Source organism: Chelonoidis abingdonii, chromosome 4 (assembly GCF_003597395.2).
Source record: "Chelonoidis abingdonii isolate Lonesome George chromosome 4, CheloAbing_2.0, whole genome shotgun sequence".
Taxonomy (NCBI): domain Eukaryota; kingdom Metazoa; phylum Chordata; order Testudines; family Testudinidae; genus Chelonoidis; species Chelonoidis abingdonii.
This window is the reverse complement of record NC_133772.1, coordinates 60,066,585-60,085,800: the sequence shown is the minus strand read 5'-3', so window position 1 is coordinate 60,085,800 and position 19,216 is coordinate 60,066,585. Positions and strand designations below refer to the sequence as shown.

General features: G+C 38.1%; 1 protein-coding gene across 1 annotated transcript in view; it reads right to left on the bottom strand.

Annotated features, from left to right (window-relative positions):
• Nucleotides 1-19,216, bottom strand: part of DCDC1 (doublecortin domain containing 1) — a 441,595-nt gene that overhangs the window by 188,813 nt on the left and 233,566 nt on the right. The window contains exons 15-17 of the mRNA XM_032768514.2: nt 13,969-14,106; nt 6,745-6,863; nt 3,788-3,848 (exon numbers count right to left, since the gene is read on the bottom strand). Of these exons, the coding sequence (XP_032624405.2) occupies nt 3,788-3,848; nt 6,745-6,863; nt 13,969-14,106 (318 nt within the window). The remainder of the gene's footprint in view (nt 1-3,787; nt 3,849-6,744; nt 6,864-13,968; nt 14,107-19,216) is intronic.

Genomic DNA, 19,216 nt, shown 5'->3' with positions numbered 1-19,216 from the left:
CAATTAATTGGGAGGTCCTCGTTGGCTGGGTTAATGTCTGGTGGATTTGGTGGTGCTGGTCTGTTCAGGAGTTCCTCAAAGTGCTCCGCCCATCTGTTCATCTGTTGTTCTATTCCTGTTATAGACTTTCCCTGCTTGTCTTTAACGGGATGTTCTGGCTTGCTGAACTTTCCAGACTTTAAAGAGCACAGTTAGCATTTATTGATTTCTAGAAGTAATTGAAATCTGATTTCTACCCTTGTTTATAATGAGATCAGACTTGACGTTATTTTTCAGGTAAAGCTTCTATTGATTTAAATGGGAGTGAAGAGTATAGAAACTGCCCATTATGAGTAAGGGCAACAATTACAGTTCTGAAGAGAATATTTAGGGAAGAAACACAAAAAATTAATTTATCCTCAATGCATAACACTAAGATGTTTGAGAAGTTAACTTGTACTGTACTTTACAGCAATGATATTGTCAAGAGACTAGAAAGAGATTATATCAGTGTCAGATTAGGAATAAGCACTTTATAGTACTGCATTTGATCATTTTATAGTATTGCCTACAAAAGCTTACATAGTACAGAAGACAATTATATTTAAGCAGTATAAATAATAGATTGTAAATTATTTACAAATATAATTAATCAATGAATAGCAGATATCAATTCCAAAGAAAGTGAGTTTCCCTTTCAATATGAATGTGTCACATATCATTACACTGTATTATGTCATTTTACTGTGTCAGTTCTTGTTGGCTGACACATGCTGCAACTTAAAACATGACACTACAGATAAAGTAAATGTGCTGGGAAATATATAGAAAAATACACCATTTGGAGATTGGAATTACTAATTGTAAGCACCCAGTTCTCAGTGAGTCAAGTACAGGTCAGAATTGAACAGAAATGTTCTGTTGTCACTTGTCAGCAGTTAAGTAGTAGAATTTTTGGAAGTCAATATTATATAGAGAGTACACAAAGGGTTTTAAAAAGCCAGCACATGAAAAATCACTATGCATAACAAAAAAGGATGAAGTGCTGTACTCAGCAGGTAAAGAAAGAGAGAACACTTCTACTGTCGCTTCATTCTGTCAGTCCATCAATGCTGTGTGAACAGTAGTATCTAATCATTCCGATGGAATGTCCATAAGAGTGGGAGGAAAATGGAAGGCTGGTCCCAGGCAGACAATGCTACTGACAGGCCTGCTATTGATTTCCTGCTGGACTGAGTATTCTATTATTTTCTGTAAGTTAGCAGATTTTAACACTATACATGTTCCCAACATTTCAGTGTACATTTTCAGAAAATTCACCTTACTTTCAAGAGCCACTGAAACTTTTTAGGTCCTGGTAAAGTACAATTCAATTCATCTTTGCAAAAGGCACTGGACATCACCCCACCTAAGCCATTAGTGGTATACAGCCAATTATTTGAGTTGGAAGGGCAAGAAGCGGAGAAGAGAGTGAATGTTAACCAAATACTACTGTCCATGGATCCCTAACGCCCACATATATGAACTGACCTAAAATATGTCAGAATTCTTTCATTCAAGCTGCAGCGTGAGGACACTCATCTTCACCCATACAAAATAAAAAGAGTCTCTTTGTCAACACTATGCACTAAAGGCCGTTGCACTCATGTTGCCAACATTAACACTGTCATTCAGAGACTTGATGTGACTGCAGTCACTGAAAAGGAACTTCTTGACAGCAAATATACTCAGAGAAATATACTCCTATTCCACCAGTAATGTATTTGAAGAGTGGTGTTTCCTTTACCTGTTAAATAGTAAGCACAACAGCCAGCAGTCCATTGTATTTACAAAAAGAGCAATCACAAGTGTAAGTTGGTTGGTATTTTTAATATCGTCATCTTCAGTTTAGTCCTGAAGCAGTAGGTTTTAGTTTGTTGGTTGATTTTATTTTTTAAGAAGTGGGCTTTGTCCGGCAATAGTGAAAGAAGGACAGGAGACACCTGATATGTTTTAATCAGGTCACAACTTTATTATTAGATGTCTGGGACTAACCAGCAGGTAAAAGTGGATAGTACAGGTAACTCCATGATCATTCATTAACTACCAGGTTCCTTCTGTTAGCCTCCTCTTTCTCCACCCAGGGCCCCCAGCCAACCCATTGCTGAGACCTTCACCCAAGGCCTTCCACAGCTCAATGGCACATCTGCAGATTGAGAAAGAGCAGTCAGACCTTCCCTGCTTGGCCACCTTGTGCCCTCCCCAGGGAGAGGCTTGGAATGCAGGCAGGAAAGGGGTTTCTCAGAGGAGACACTGATTGGTGCAGGGAGGCTGAGGCAGGGCGAGTCCCTTACCATTCCCCCCTCAAATAAGGGTTATAGTGGGCTATAAGAAAGGGGGGTTGACTCCCTGCTTTGCCAGCCATAAGAGCTCTGAATACCCCCCTTCCCGTTCCACTCTTCTAACAAACACTTCTTTTAAGGTGTTCTAAGACCTTTACCAAGCCATTTATCCAGTCGTTGCAACCCTTCCCTACGGAGTCCCTGCACTGGGCAGCCGCCCCACACTTATATAATGAGTTGTGACATCATAGCCTAACTGTCTTCCCTGTGTACCATAACAAAGCCCTCCCTGAACTCGCTGTGGGGAAAGCAAAAATAAAAACCTCGGCCAGTCTGGTGGTGAGGTAAAAATTCCTTCCTGGACCCCTAGAAAGGAGCAGCTAGGACAATACCCACAGCAGGTCCTGAGCAAACCTGGCATTTTGCTGCCTCAAGGGGAGGTAGGGTGGGTGCTGCTCTGCTTGGAAAAGGGGGCTTCTCCCACTGGGCTTGCCCCGTTTGATCTCCCCAGCCCTTCTGGTCCCTGGGGAGGAGACCCAGTGTCAGTGTCGCCACACTGGCCCACACTCTCTTCTACAGCCACTTCTGAGCCTCACACCCCTTCCTGGCTGTAAAGCGCTGTTCCCTCTTCCCTGGCAAGCTTAACAATGCCCTGACTCCCATCCCCACTGTTTAAAGATGCTATGTTGTCATTGACTCAGAGTTTTACTGAAACAATTGCCTCGCTATCATTTAACTTGAGAACTGTCCTTTAAATATTCCTCACAATACACAAATACCATAAATAGGCGTTCCCTTCTTTCCCAATCAAAATGTGGAGAGGCTTTTCTACATTTTTTTAATGAAAGAATATCTCGTTTGCTAAAGCTGTCTCTATATTTTGTTCCACGTACAAAATCACTACATTTAAAGCTCTTTGAATGTTTAAATTAAAAACTCTGTTAGTCAGTGGCACAGCAAGACCTGGGCTTAGGGGCTAAAGTTCCAACTCCATATGTGTTTAAGCCTCTCTTAACAAATTAATATAAAAGCAATGAAATATGCATCTCATTTCAGATGGCAGTAGCACCATATATTGTTTTTAGCTTTAGCCTTCCTTCCAAATACTGATTTCTGGCCAAGTGAATTTTCTTATATCAATTAAATTTAGAATAATGTTGCATTTTTATTTATATAAAACTAGTTATAAATCAAAATAGACGTGTGTAAAATAATGATGATGGAAATTATTTAAAAAATCAAAAGACAAAAGCAAATTTAAAAAAGACACCAATAACTGAAAAAATATGTTTATAGAATGTTCTAATATTAACATGAAGGCAATTTAAAACAAAAACATTGAAATTATTAATGCAGGATGGTGCTTTCCTCACCACATGCACATAACTTTCCTACATTGATAGGTTTCATGTGAAAGTATAAAAAGGACAGTAAACCAGGTTTAAAAAACCTTCATCTTCCTTCAAACATACTTACGAAGCACGCACCTTACAATAGATAGTACCATCATTTCCAAACCCCCAGAGCTGATAGATGCTGCTTTTGTCTCTGTAATGGAAAGATATAATCAAAGAGTTAAACCTGCTTAGTTCTTACTAAATAATAATAATAAAAAAATTAACACAGGAAATGGCATTTACACTTTTAGGTTCCAGAGTGAGTTTTCCCAAATAAAAGATGCCTTTTCACTTTTGCCTGATGAGTCATGATACATGTTTTAAAAAACCAAAAAGCTATTCTGAAAACAAGAAATTAAACACAATGCCAGTGACACTGAAAACCTATTTCCTTTTCTGTTTTCTTATACTGTTTTAGATAATCCATCAGCATTTCTTTTGACCACACCATATAAGAAATCAGATTTAAAAAAATGCTTAAATAGGGTAAAAGTTGTGATACTAAGAAATCCCCCAAATGCCCAAATTCTAACTGACACCTGGATTTTAACTCCTGATGCCTTATTTCTGGGAGAAAGTACTTCACAATAGCACAAGCTGAAGAAGGAGGATGGACCTTAAGGTTTAGTTTCCTAGATTTCATATCTTTCTCAATCTTAACATCATCTTACTATTTTCTCATCATTAACATTTCAATATTAAACAATCTAACACTTCAAAACAAGAAGTTCCTTAAATCAGTGCAATTTTATCAGATCTTTAAATAGAGACTGCTCCTGCCCTTAAGTTTCAGGGTGTATACAAAAATTCATTTCTGAGGTAGTGTCCTATATAAGAAAAAAAAAACATCTTAGCATTCCAATACATGGACATTTGCTTAAGGATATATTAGCAGGCAAAAGATCATGTGCATCTGACTTGTGTAACATTTACTTTAAACGTAAACAAATCAAAACTAGGTTCAGTGCACAATCTTGTTCATATGGGAGATATCTTGGGAATGACCTAGTGTAGGTAGAGGAGTTTTTTCCCCTAAGTGTCAGCAAGTGACAGATCTCAATGACACTCTGTAATATTTTTCTGCAGGGAGTGCACCCACAGTAGAAACATACTCAAAGTTACTAGGAATCTTGACATCTGTAACACTCCTGGGGCATCACATCAGCCCCCTTTAGGTTATTTCAATTTGATCTACATATCCATGAATATAAAAATCAATGTGCCCAATGGTCTAGTAAAACATTCACCCTATCTTATGCAATTGTTCCTTTGCTGGGAAGTATAGGCATAAAAGGCATAGTGACCCTGAGAACTATGCCATTGGGAATCCACAATATTAATAAAAGATCTCCCTTGCTAAGCAGGTTAACAGATATAATCTACTAAAAAAACTTTCCCTTGATCTTTCTTTCTAGGGTTAGGCTTGCTAGAACAATATTGGAAATGTTTACTTCTAAATAAATGTGAATGTTACCCAGTGTACCTAAGTCAGTTTCCATATTTCATACTATTTAATTTTCAGAATTGAGGCCTGCTTGCTAAAGCATGTGTAGTCCTTATGCACAAAAATAGACTTCAATGGGAATACTCATATAAATCAGGACTACTTCTTGAGTAAGAATTTTTAGAACTGTACCATGTTACTGAGGTGGTTCCTTTGTCATTTGTATATACCTGTTGATGTTTTCCAGTGTGGAAAGTCTGTGGGTACAATGTGTTCTTTTAACCATGCCTAAGCATGTAATTAATAATGCTAATATACAGCTTGTAAAACATCTGGTATGTAAAATGCAGAACACACACAAAAATTGGAGGTTAAAAAAGGATAAAGCAAACAAGCTTTTGTTGTGAATGCCCAACACCAAAACATAGTCGTGTACACTACTGTGTATACTATGGATTTCTTGAATGAGAATTTGAATCTATACCTGACAAAACCATTCTCATGGCTTCCACCATGGATTATCTAGTAGCAAGGACACTGGAATGGCACATGCATTTAGTATCTTAGAAAGGAGTTCATTTTCAAGCAAAAAAATTGCAAACAAGTCCCTGAGAGAGTTTGTAATGAATAGCAAAAAAATAAAAATAAAAACACTGTTGCAAGTAGTTTTGCGTTTTGCTTATACTTCTCTAAGTGAACCCAACCTACATATTCAGTCTAAACTGAATGTTTTTCAATTATTGTATGTTTCTGATATCTGTCTGCAGAGCTCTTCAGCACATCTGGAGTTGCATGTAGTGGTCAGAGGATTATAGACAGTGAGACCTCTGGGATGTTGTTTTGTTTCTTGCATTAGCTAAGGAAGTAGATGTCATGGGTTAAATTTTGCTTCCTTTTTCTTCATGTTGTGGAGTTTCCATTTCAGATAGCAAAATTCAATATCTTCCATTGCTGTATGCTTTTCCATTGATTTCAATGAACTTTGAATCAAGTTTATAGTTATAAGGGACAAAGTGAAAAAGCATGTACATGATGTGATGATCCTAAAGAAAAGAGAGTCGCATGGTGATGGCCAAGATAAGAAAGAGTTACTGTTAGCACGTAACACAACAAGTAACTTTACTTTTTGTGTCTGGTGGGGAAGGAGAAGGGAAGAAGGATGATATTCCAGTGCTCAACTAACAGAACTCAACTGGTGTAAATTTTCATAGCTCCACTGACTGCAGGATCCACCCCAATAATCTTGCAGGATTAGCAGAAATCAGAATGCATTCAGACTGGGAAAAGCAAACACTATATTGTAGCGTCAACTCCATTTTTAGCTTATATATTTCAAAGAGGCTACATTCTTAAACTGTCCAAACCTTTATGATTATTTAAAATCTTTACAAGAGAGAGAGAGATGACTAATAATTAGATGACTGTTTATATTGAAATTCTGATCCCAGTAGTAATTTGAAGATGAAAGATCAGATATAATAATACATTGATTAACATATATGATTCAGGAACACTGAAATAAAACAGTATAGCAGCATTTCCCAATAACATTTAAATTACCCATATAATTCTACATATGGCACAAGCAACATATTATCAGTACCTTTTCTGTACTGTTAACTTATAACCTTCCAGAGATGTGCCATCATCTGTCTCAACTCTAATTGGATGACCAATAGCTAGACAGCTTTGTACCATAGCTCGACTCAGAATCATTCCAGCCTTCCAATGAATGGAGAAAAAAGGGTTTGAATAAGTTAAAAGAACCAGAAAATTCAACAATGTGTTACAAATAGAGAGGTCATTATGCCTGGATAACCCAGGATATTAACAGTTGCAGAAAGTAAAACACTACCCACAACTTAGCAGTCAATGAGCCCTGCTCAGAACCAGTGATCTTCTGTACAACAAGGGTGGCATTTTACAGTTCAGTGCAAAATAGAACAGACCCTTGATATGTTCGTTTGTCCTTTTTCTGTGCATATTTCACAGTGCAACAATTTAGGGTCCATAACGTGTCACTTGCTATCCTTATAACTACAGAGTTTACTTGAAATATGTATGCACAGAAAAAAAGTTCAGTGAACTGCAAAGATTGCAATAAATCTATAGTCTTTGAGTCAATTTAAAGTTTTACTCCAAGTCTGAAACAGTGCTGGTTAAACATCTTTAAAGACTAGTTTGAACTGTTTTTTTTTTGTTATTGTTCTAATGTCCGCACTTACTCCCAAAGCAGATGACTGAAGGCTTTGTTAGAAGTGAAACATTTAACAATAATTTATGACATTTCTTTAAATTGCATTTAAAATTATAACAGGTATTTTAACAAGATTTTCCCAAACATTTTGTTGGCAATATTTTAATATATTATCAATTGTGGTGAGAGAAAATAGGGCAAAGGAGATAGAATAGAAAATAGGGAAAGATTTATTGGATGAAGTAGCCTAGCACCCTGCCACAGCAGGATTGACCCCCAAAGAATATTTGCTAACACTTTGTCCAGTGTTCCTTAAAAAGCCCCAAATAATCATGGTGGGGGAGGGGAGCATTTCTCATGACTTTTTTGAGGAGCCTATTCCCCAGCCTCATAGATCTCACAGTCAAGAGTTTGTCCTGACAGTCATTGATTTTCATTCAATTATTTCTAGTTATATCTAGTACACACTTATCAGTATGAAAATGTTAGTTTATAAGGACAGTTTAAAATGTAAATCATCACCTGATATAATTTTTATCAGTCTTGGAAAACAGTCATGAAAATTTATCTAGTTGGCTGCAAAATCTGTTCACCCACCCTTTACCAGGATGATGTTGGTGATGATGACAGGGGTGGTGGCGTTGGGAGTTATGCACTCCAGATTAGTAGGCAAATAGAATTTTGAAAAGCTGACTTTATCTCCAGGGTACACAAATATTTAAAAATATGTATTATTTACCTTAAATATTTCAGTGGCTCCTGGGATGCTACAGGCTAAGAGAGTATTAAAGCTAGTAGTTGCCATACCAGCATCTATCAATGGTTATTGCATCATGGTACCTGAGATACTGCAGTATTTCCCTATATACAGGACATAACATAACTGCAGGATACTATAGATTAATAACTATTGATAAATATTTACTTTTCAATGGCACTTACTTTACAAAGACTTTTTTAAAAACAAACTAAATGTTTTAGTGATTTGTCTAATCCATAATAGTCATGGGTAGATGCACACTAAAATTAACCTTTACACCTACATAATAAAATGTCATAACAAGAAGTTACTGTGGATGGTTCAGCTAAATTGAGCACAGAAGTAAATGTTCATCCAAAACTTCAACTGAAGCATGTTGTGAGGTTTGATAAAGTTTGGGTAACTTAGTTTATTTGGAATTTCACAGGCCACTGCATTTTGTGGTGCCATCTAGGGCAACAAGCTGAAATGGCAGTACTTCTGAAAAGCCAGGAAACACTGGACATCTCACAAGAAAGGCTGTTTCGTGGGATTTCCAGACAAAAGGAATTTGGGTCAGATTCAAAAAAGGATTCAAACTTTTCCATGCATATCTTCATTAAACCTCTGAACCTTTGGGGTTCAAGTATCTTTGGGAGCTACATGCTGCATGTATAGATTTTGCTTTTTATAGCTCAATACAACAGTTAAGAGAGAAGATTACCAAAAAGGTTTAGTAAACATTATGGATCCAAGACTTGCAAAATTAGGAGAGACAAACAAGACACATTTCTGACTTGCCGGAGGGCAAAGAAAGCATTTAGATCACACAAACTCCCCCAAATTAGTATTCTTATAATGCAAAAGCAACCAGACTCTGACATCAAATATTATAAAGCAGATCAGATAGTTGAAATAATAGGCTGGGGCACTTTATTGCATCTTATATATCTAGGTATGATATAATAAATGTAAGATATTGTATTTATGAGGGAAACCTTTTATTAAAAAAATGCTCATAAAGTAACAAAGAGTCTATTAAAATGTGTTCATTTTATCCTGCCCAATGAAAAAAAAATCAGAGGACTTCAGCACTTGTTCCTTTCATACCGCATCAATAAAAAAAAAAGGAAAAATATCAGCTAAGATCATTTCAAAAGCCTGTCAAATAATTATTTGAATTGTTTATTAAAGAGCAATCTCTCTTGATTCCATATCTCTCAAACTTGCTTTGGATCATTGTTCCATAGTCCACTGGGGAAAGTGTGAATAATAATTACATATTTGGACTTTTATCTTGCCATGGGTTCTGTATGTGCAGAGACGTGCTCCTCACATGTGCCCTATTGACTTCAATGGGACCCCAAGTGGGCAGAGGGATGTGTCAATATACAGCTCATTGCAGAAATGGGGCCTTGGATGCTTAGTGTTAGATGGATGAACCAGGAAATTTTACCACTTTAAGTGAAGCAATAAAAAAATAAAACCTGAATCACTTCTCACAAGCCATATTTATTAGTTAAATACTATCGCTCATTTATCTATATCTAACTCAGGGGTGGCCAAACCACAACTCGCAAGCAGCAAGCGCATCTTTTACAGTTAAAGTGCAGCTTGCAGAGTGCCTCCCCCTTCTCTGCCTACCAGACTGGGGGTGGGAGGAGCTCACAGTTTCTGCACTGCAGCTGGGTGGTGGGGCTAAGGGCTTCTTCTGCCCAGCAGGGAGGGGTTCTCAGGGTTTCAATGGTATGGGATGCACCTGCCAAGGCTCAGGGCTTCAGCAGATGTGGGCTAAAGCCCCAAGACCCCTCCCTCCTCCTACAGGGCTGAAGCCCTGAGCCCCAGCCGATGCCTCCCATGGAGCTGAAGCCCTGAACCCTGGCAGGTGCTTCCCATAGGGCTGAAGTCCCGAGACACCCTGTCCCACAGGGCTGAAGCCCTGAGCCTCAACAGGCATGTCCTAGCTCTTGAACTTCTGAAGCTTGTTGTATGTAGCTCAGTAAGTTTGCCCATCCCTGATATATATACATACATACATATCTCATATAAATGTGTAAACTGTTATAGAATGAGATATTTGCTTTTAACCTCATTCTATATCTCCTATCAGAAACAGACACCTAAAGAATCCTGTTTATATGGTGCTATTCCAGGCTGAAACAGTAAAATGGATGTGCTCCCCCCCCTGAGTGATGTGCACTACAGCTATGCCTTTTAGGAAAATAAGTACAGTACAATTAGCATACAATTGCCCACAGTGTTAGCAATATGCTTCTGTTTGACAAGTGATCAATGACTGTCTTGTTGCAGATCATTTGACTTGAACTTGATAGGGCTGGTTTGGCATTCTGTGACTGGTTACATTCATCAGGAGGTGAAGTTCCACAACAAAATGATCTGATGGAAGCAATTAGTATTCAGAATAGGGTTGCCAACCCTCCAGAATTGTCCTGGAGTCTCCTGGAATTAAAGATCGATCTTCCATTAAAGATTATATCCTGAGATGAAATATCCAGGAATACGTCCAACCAAAATTTGCAACCATAATTCAGAACTAAAATAGGCCCTCTGGCATGTGAATGTGGCCTGTGCAAGGATGCAATAATTTTTGGTATATAATATGGTACAAATAAAGCACATCACAAAATTGATAATATAAGCCAATAAAATTCTGATTTTAGTCTCTATTCTTTAAAATAATTATGTAATTTCTGGGACCCCTGCAGCTGTGCGACTCTTACTATGACAAATACATATAATTTAGTGCATTTATAAACTCCTTAAAGTTTGGAAATAGTGTATTGGCTAAATACAGTTGGGCAATGGAAGCTCTCAGCTCTCCTATAGTTCAACTTTGCAAAGATTAGCAAACAGTTTGGCCCCATATTAGTGTTGTTTTTTTCAGCAAGGATGAGGGAACACACATTCAAGAGTGAGAAAACAGTGGGGTCCAGTTTTCCATGATTCAGTTCCTGTTCTTGTGTAGGGCTCAACAAACCCCTAAAGCTGCCCATCAACCAAGTATAACCAAAGCACAGTCCATTCTGGGCATGCCTCTTCTTGTCCTTGGCATGCTCCCTCTGTTGGTATCTGAGAGAACAGAGGTATAATTGATTTTTCAGTCTGGTGGCAGTTTTGAAAAAGTAAAAAAAATAAAAAATTGGTTCAGTTCAAACCAAATGTGAAATGTTTTGGAATTTTTGGTGAACTGAAAAAGTTAGTTTTGGGTCTGTTTCTGGGTGGGGATTCTAATCTGGGTCTCCCACATCCTAGCTGAGTGTCCTAACCACCTGGTTCAAGGTTACAGGGGGAGTGGGGCACAGCAGTAGCATTAATAATCCCTTCTTCTCTTCACCAGCTACAGTGCTAGTTACACCTGGTAGAGGGCTATGTGGGAATGTACACCACATGCCGCCAAAAGAAGCTTGCAGTGTAGAAATACCTTAAAGGAGCCAATGAGGCACAGCTTAGGTGAGTACAGCACATGCTTGAAAGGTATGATTATATATGTGAGTACATACCCTACACACTCTCTACTCCTCCAAGCCATGCCTTGCTCTCTACACTGCTAATTTAACTATGTAGTATCCTGCTGATGGGGCCTTCCTCCTCTGCTGGGAAAGACACTCCCCCCCACCCCCCTCCCAGCAGGAAAGGCTCTGGAAGGGAGGAACCAGTGGGGAAAGGCTCTGCCAGCCCCTTGCTGCTGAATCTGTTCCCCACCACAAGGAAAGCCTCCGACAGTGGAGAAAGACAAAGGGGAGGCTCAGACTTTACTCACTGTCTTTCTCTGCCAAAGCCTTTCCTTGCTATAGTGAAAGACTCCAGCAGTGGGCAGTTGCTGAAGCTCTTCACTGTCTCCTCTCTGCCAGAGCCTTTCTCTAACACACATAGCTACACACTGCAGTGTGGACGCCGCAGGCTTTTCACTGCACTATGTACCTTCACATTATGCTGCTGCCAATAGTGTCTAGTGTAGAAGTAGCCTAAAAATTCATGTGAGTTGTGTGACTAAATCTGCCATGCAATGAGAAAAAAAATAAGAGTCCAACATGTTGTATATGCTGATTTTTAGTACTTTCGTAGTTTTATGTGAACTGTGGGAAGTTCACAATGTTGTTTTCTAATTTTACTTACTAACTTACAGTAGAACCTCAGAGTTATGAACATATTGGGAATGGAGGTTGTTTGTTACTCTGAAATATTTGTACCTGAACAAAACATTATGGTTGTTCTTTCAAACGTTTACAACTGAACATTGACATAATACAGCTTTGAAACTTTACTACGAAGAAGAAAAATGCTGTTTCTCCTTTTTTTAGTAGTTTATATTTAACACAGTATTGTACTGTGTGTGATTTTTTTGTTTCTTTTTTTGGTTTCTGCTGCTGCCTGCCTATGTCCTTCTGGTTCCAGATGAGGAGTGTGGTTGACTGGTCAGTTCAGAACTCTGGTGTTCATAACTCTGAGGTTCTACTGTAGTTGGTTTTTTGCACTATAACGTGGATTATTCAAATACATTGGTAATAATTCACTTCCTGAGAAGCAACATGATAGGAATTAAGTTTAAAAATGTTGTCTTCATTAGCTAGGACAAATACCAGACTAACTTAATAGCAATTGCTAATAGCTTGTCCAATTCCCATCACTAACAGTACAAGAAAGATTACTTTCTTTTCCAAGGTGGTACATAATGTAACAAATATATGTTGCTTGATATTAATCCATAGCTGAAAGCATAAAGTAAAACACAGAATAAAATGGCTAATGTCAGTATGTCTCCTTTCTCCAAAATACAGCAACTTCACATAACAAATTAGGGCCAAATTTTGCATTGGTTTATCTCCCCCCTCCACTGCTTTCTTTTTATCCTTACTTTCAGCCTATCCTTTGTCTTCTCTATCAAATGGTGGCCACAAGAAAGATATCATTATTTCCTAAGGTTTCAGCAGAAAGGTAGCCCCTGCATTTTGATCTAAATACTATCAGCTTGTGTTCAGACTGCACTCCTCTGGAACAGTGTTTTACAGCTAGGCTCTGACCAATTAGCATGCTCTGTTGCTGGCACCTGGAAGTTTTATTCTGTACTTCACCAGCTGCATCTTAACTGCTGAGCACAGTTGTTTTGGTAGGTTGGAAGAACAAGTGGAAGAACAAGTGGTATGGAAGGTATGGAAGAACAAGTGGTCTTTGAAAAAAAAACCCCACCACTCAATCCATTAAGTGTTCTCTAGATTAGTATCAGGATTTTAATTCAATCCACTAGCAAAAAAGGAACAGCAGAAAACATTAATATCTTTATCTTTTTTTATTAATACCTTTATCTTTTTTTTAAAAAAGTGGGTTGCCTGTATGTTGCATGAGTCATAGCTCCTATAAAGAACTGACCCTTGACTCCATGTAAAATTAATTCCATAGTCTAACCTGGGGGGGATGAAACTATCTATGTAGCCAAAACTCCAGTGGTTGCTCCCACTCCACCTTCCCTGTTGTAAGGTATAAGGAGACCCTGCACAGCCAGGCTCCATGTCACATAGAGGATATGTGCCACTGTGCAGATTCCCAGTTTCCTATTCTTCCCTGAACCCCCAGTGCAACAGAACCCTGACTAGGCTTGGGGAGGTGGGGACAAGATTCACCCTAAGGGGAGAATTCATATTTTAAATTTTAAAAAATCTAACTTTAATATCATAGAGTCTGATCAAAGTTATCAAGAAAAAGCTGCCATAATGACATTATTAGCCCACAAAATAGAGACCTCTGAAGTAGCCCAAAACACTGAAGACTGCAAAGCCTAATTGTGATGCCTCTTGTAATTATTCTTCCCTTTTATGCCAGTGAATTTCATTTATTTCCACTAAAATTGATATTCTATCTGATCAATACAATACCTTTGTGATTAGCCACATGTTAGCCAAAGGCCAGAGTTTTGATGAGACTTTTAGATCCTGACAGTCCATTCTTCTGGGATGTACTTTCCTCATTTTATCCATGGCAACAGAGACATGGAAAACTATCTGGGGATCAGTCTAAACATATTAAAAAAACAAGAGCATTACTGTAATTGGTATTTTAAATTAATACCACTAGAAATGTTCAGCAAATACTACAAAATGCCTGCTAATGTACCATACAATCTTAGTATTCTACTGTAGACATTGTATTTTGTACTTTACATGTTCTGAGTAAGATGATTTGGCCAACATATATACATATACATAAAGAAATATTTGTGAATTATGTTAATCCCAATAAATAGATTGGATTACAACATATTATGGTTTCATCATTTTAAGGGCTAAGTGCATTTTGGCCTTGATACCCAAACAAGATACCAGGCACTGTTGCATTTCCCTAAGTGCAGACCTTCATCCTAGTCTCCCTCTTGCTCTGAGAGGGAACTAACCTGCACTGGGTCTAAATGCAGTGCAACATATTTCTTCCAGCACAGCTACAGTGACAGACAGAAAATAGTCCTAGAGTACTGATTATGTGACCTGTATGTTAAAACTCACATTAGAAGGAGAACAGTTACAGTGAAACAGATACATTTCAGCGACACTATAGATTGAATAAAGTAATGTACTTAATACTGTACTTACCAGTTACAACTAATTTAAATGTAATTAAAATAAAAACTATAAGATTACTTAAAAATCTGGTTTATAGAAAGTTAATCATTATAATTTTGAAGTTACATGTTCCTACTCTAGTAGTGAGAATTGCCCCTGCCAATCAGCTAATAATTTGATAAGTACTTGAATATGGAGATAATAATCTGAAAGAGGCTCTCACTTTATTAATGGAGTTTTATCCCATCAAGGCACAATGACTTACACACACAAGTCCCATTAGTTACAGATATAAGACCATTCTGCAACAAAATTTGATTGTTCTATGACTTCTCTTCAGTAGGCTTGGGACACACTAGCTAACACAAACACTACGTGATGTTTTCACTAGAAATTATCAGTGAATGATTGAGTTATAAATCTGTATATGAGAAAAACAAGGGGGCCCCATTAAGTCTTTTCTCGCCATCCTGAAGAGACATGTAACATACAGGTCATAATATATTCAATTCCCCAGCACCTTCAGAACCTAAGTGAGTATGACCAGCTGCAAATGAGGTAAAGAAAATTGTATTCCTCCTGCAAATTGACTCTGTTACCACACAGACAGACAGTTCAGTCCAGATCTCCACAATCTTATCTGTAAAATAATTTGAAAAAGGTTCACGTCAGACTCTGCCATGAAAGGCAAATAGTCTCGGTCTAGTAGACTTTCCAACTCAAAACAATTTTGTTGCTCAGAATTTTGAGGTTCCTATGGAAACAAAAACCCTCTGGACATATTATATGCATTATATTAGAAATACTCAATAATAACTAATAACTCAGTAGGACTCTGAAACCCCAGTTTGGATCAGAGGCCTATTATGCTATACAAACACAAGTTCCCCACCCTGAATTCCTCCCACCTTAGCAGTTGTAGGTCACTTAGTGATTTCCAAGGATGAGTGCAAGGAAGCAGGTGTTTAGGAGTCACTGTATAAATAGTTAAGGATAACAGATCATTATAATGTCTCTCATAGATCAGCAGAGCAGCCTGCCACAAGAGAGTATTCTTCCTCAGATCCCTCGAATCCTTACAGGTTCCATTAGTCTTTGATGAAAGAAAACAGCCCCTTCACCCCTGACAGGAAAGGAGCATGATAGCATCAAAATAGGTTTTCATTCTGATTAACAACTGAGGACCAGATCCTCAGATAGTGTAAATCTGTATAACTCCCCTGAAGCTAATGCAGCTGAAGATCTGGCCCTGAATATTTATAAGAACTGAAGATGGTGATAAGGAAAGGTGACAAGATCTTCCGTTATTTTTGGCTATATAGTGATAATATTAAAAAAAAAATCCCATATAAATAAAATATGCTTAGTATGCTTTTAGGAGACCAAAAATGTATATTTTTTCCAGAATAAATTGTAAGCTGCACTTTAAGTGAATATGATTGGGCACAATCTATTACTTGAAGTGAAATCTTAAAAGTCTCAATACCCAGTGACTGACAAGATCCTTTTGTCCTCAAAGAATGCTTTCTGTAGAGGCACATCATGCTTCCAATAAACACTGGAGGTCCATCATGTCTTAACACTTGCAATATGACCCTTGTTAAAATGTTTGAGGAAGGAAAAGCTTTCGAATGAACCACAGTATTCGACATCTTTATAAGCTTCTAAGACAAGGCTGTAGTAACAAAAAACAATGTTCTGCTTCCTATTGTTAAGAGGAAGTGAAAGGAAATGAATAGACTCATTGTTCACCCTCAGAATCCCACCTGGATGGAATAATACTTATTTTAAATGAGACTGTGTCTAAATTAGCAGTGCTTGATCTGTAATATAAGGACTACTGATGTATAAGTCAAAACACTCACTGTTCAATGACTGCTTCCATGAAATTTATGACCCAAATATTTTGTATAACCACAACGAGACAGCAGATTAATATAATGGAGATTTAACCTAGGATTTCTGTACTGGAAGTGTTATACACTTCTAACAAGTCTGAAATACAATGATCAGTATCTCTCGTGATTAGGATAAAATTCAATGGGCCAACAGTAATTCCAGTAAGGACAATGTAGTTATTGCAGATGATATTGGCCCTATGTACTTGGCGAGGTGATTAAAGTTTCACTGGAAATAAATTACTTTGATTTCAACAGAAACATTTTTAAACCATAGAGATGTAGGAATGAAACTATCTGCCACGAGCTTGTGCCCACATGCATCAGCTACCGTTGGTGGGGCTTTTGAACTGCAAATGAACAGAAAAGACTAATTAGAAAGGATGTTCAGAACCCAAACTAAGCACCCAAAATGAAGGGAGGAAAACAAAAATTCCAGCCTGAAATGAGATAGATAAAAATATCGATGTGGGAAAAATGTGTTGTTGACTTTCTTCTAATCCACTCCCTTCTGAAAGCTAATGGAGTGGAGCATATATTGAGGCTGGCAAAGGAGCAGAAGTAGAACATAAACACATCTGGTACAGAGATATTTGATTTCATAATATCCGTTAGCCAGCAGCAGTCAGATCTTACAAGGGAATCCCCACAGTTATTGTACAATGACAATGAATATTCTACTAATCCTCCTCCAAAGCCTCCAGGCTTAAGACAGCACTCTTACTCAACCTCACTATTATAAATTGCTATTAGATATCAGAGGTTTCACTACAACTGGGTAGAAGATTGTTTGGGTTGGAATTAGACACAAGTATCATTATGATGGTTGCCTCTTTGTATAACACCTGCTGCAAGTCCCTATATTCTTGTTATCACTACCACAGGTTTTAATCTTTTAACATTTGGTTTAGCGGTGCAGCAGTGAGGAAGCACTAGCCCTTTGTATTCATCACAGGCTGGCACCCAGGACTAACACCATGCTGTTCATCAGGAGATAATAAAGCTGGATAGTACCCAAGTGACACTAGATAAAGAAGCAACAGCATGTTCCTCTCACCAGCTTCAGATGATGTTAAAAACCTGCAGAGCTTCGGGCAATGGCACCCTATAGAAGCAACAATGGCCATTAACTTTCTTATTTGAGATTTCACCTTCTTTATTATATTTGATAGTTTTGCTTCAAACTAGCAGCCCATGACAGTGAACTGGAGATATGCAACTTGAGCGAGCTAAAGTGCTCAAAAAAGCATTAGAAATTGCATTGAAAACTATATTCATAGCATGTGCTGTGCTATGCTAAGCTATACTATCACATACCACAGAGTACCTCGTTTCTGTCATACATGCTATTAAGTATAAGCCCACAGATAGAAACAAGCAAAACATCCATTCCACCCCTCCAATAAAATTATTACTTGAAAATTCTTCCTTTCAGAAAAAAGGCAAAGGGATAAAGCATATGGTGTAGCCATAAACAATAATATTGGAAATTGTACGAGGAAAGCCAAGTTATCATAGAGAACATCTGAAAAAATTCATTCACTAACATTAGCTGAGACTTGGTGTTACTTTACTGTTATTATTTACAGCCAGTGGTTCTCAACCAGGGGTATATGTACCCCTGGGGGTATACAGAGCTCTTCCAGGGGTTACATCAACTCATCTAGTTATTTGCCTAGTGTTACAACAGGCTACATAAAAGCCATTAGTGAAGTCAGTACACACTAAAATTTCAGGCAGACAATGATTTGTTTATACTGCTCTATATTCTATACATTGAAATGTAAGTACAATATTCATGCTTCAATTGACTTATTTTATAATTATATGGCAAAATGTAAAAGTAAGCAATTTTTCAGTAATAGGTTGCTGTGACACTTGTATTTTTAGGTCTGTTGTGTAAGCAAGTAGTTTTTAAGTGAGGTAAAACTTGGGGTATACAAGACAAATCAGATTCCTGTAAGGGGCACAGTAGTTTGGAAATGTTGAGAACCCCTGATTTACACAGCACTATAAATATGCATTTAAGTGAGCTGACTGTAGATATTACTGCACATTGTGAATGATGCATTTTTATATTGAGGAGGAATTCTCTAAGGGAGTGATAGCACTGAAGTTACAAGGTCAGATTAATTGACTGAAAGCAATGGAGGGAGGTGCAAATTATACATCTTTTGGGCCTGGTCTACACTACACGTTTAAACTGATTTTAGCAGCATTAAACTGATTTAACGCTGCACCCGTCCACACAACGAGGCCCTTTATATCGACATAAAGGGCTCTTTAAACAGGTTTCTGTACTCCTTCTCGACGAGAGGAGTAGCGCTGAAATTGGTATTACCATATCGGACTAGGGTTAGTGTGGCCGCAAATCGACGGTATTGGCCTCCGGGCGGTATCCCACAGTGCACCATTGTGACCGCTCTGGACAGCAATCTGAACTTGGATGCACTGGCCAGGTAGAAAAGCCCCGCGAACTTTGGAATCTCATTTTCTCTTTGCCCAGCGTGGAGCTCTGATCAGCATGGGTGGCGATGCAGTCCCAAATCCAAAAAGAGCTCCAGCATGGACTGTACGGGAGATACCGGATCTGACCACTGTATGGGGAGACAAATCTGTTCTATCATAGCTCCATTACAGAAGACGAAATGAGAAAGTATTTGAAAAAA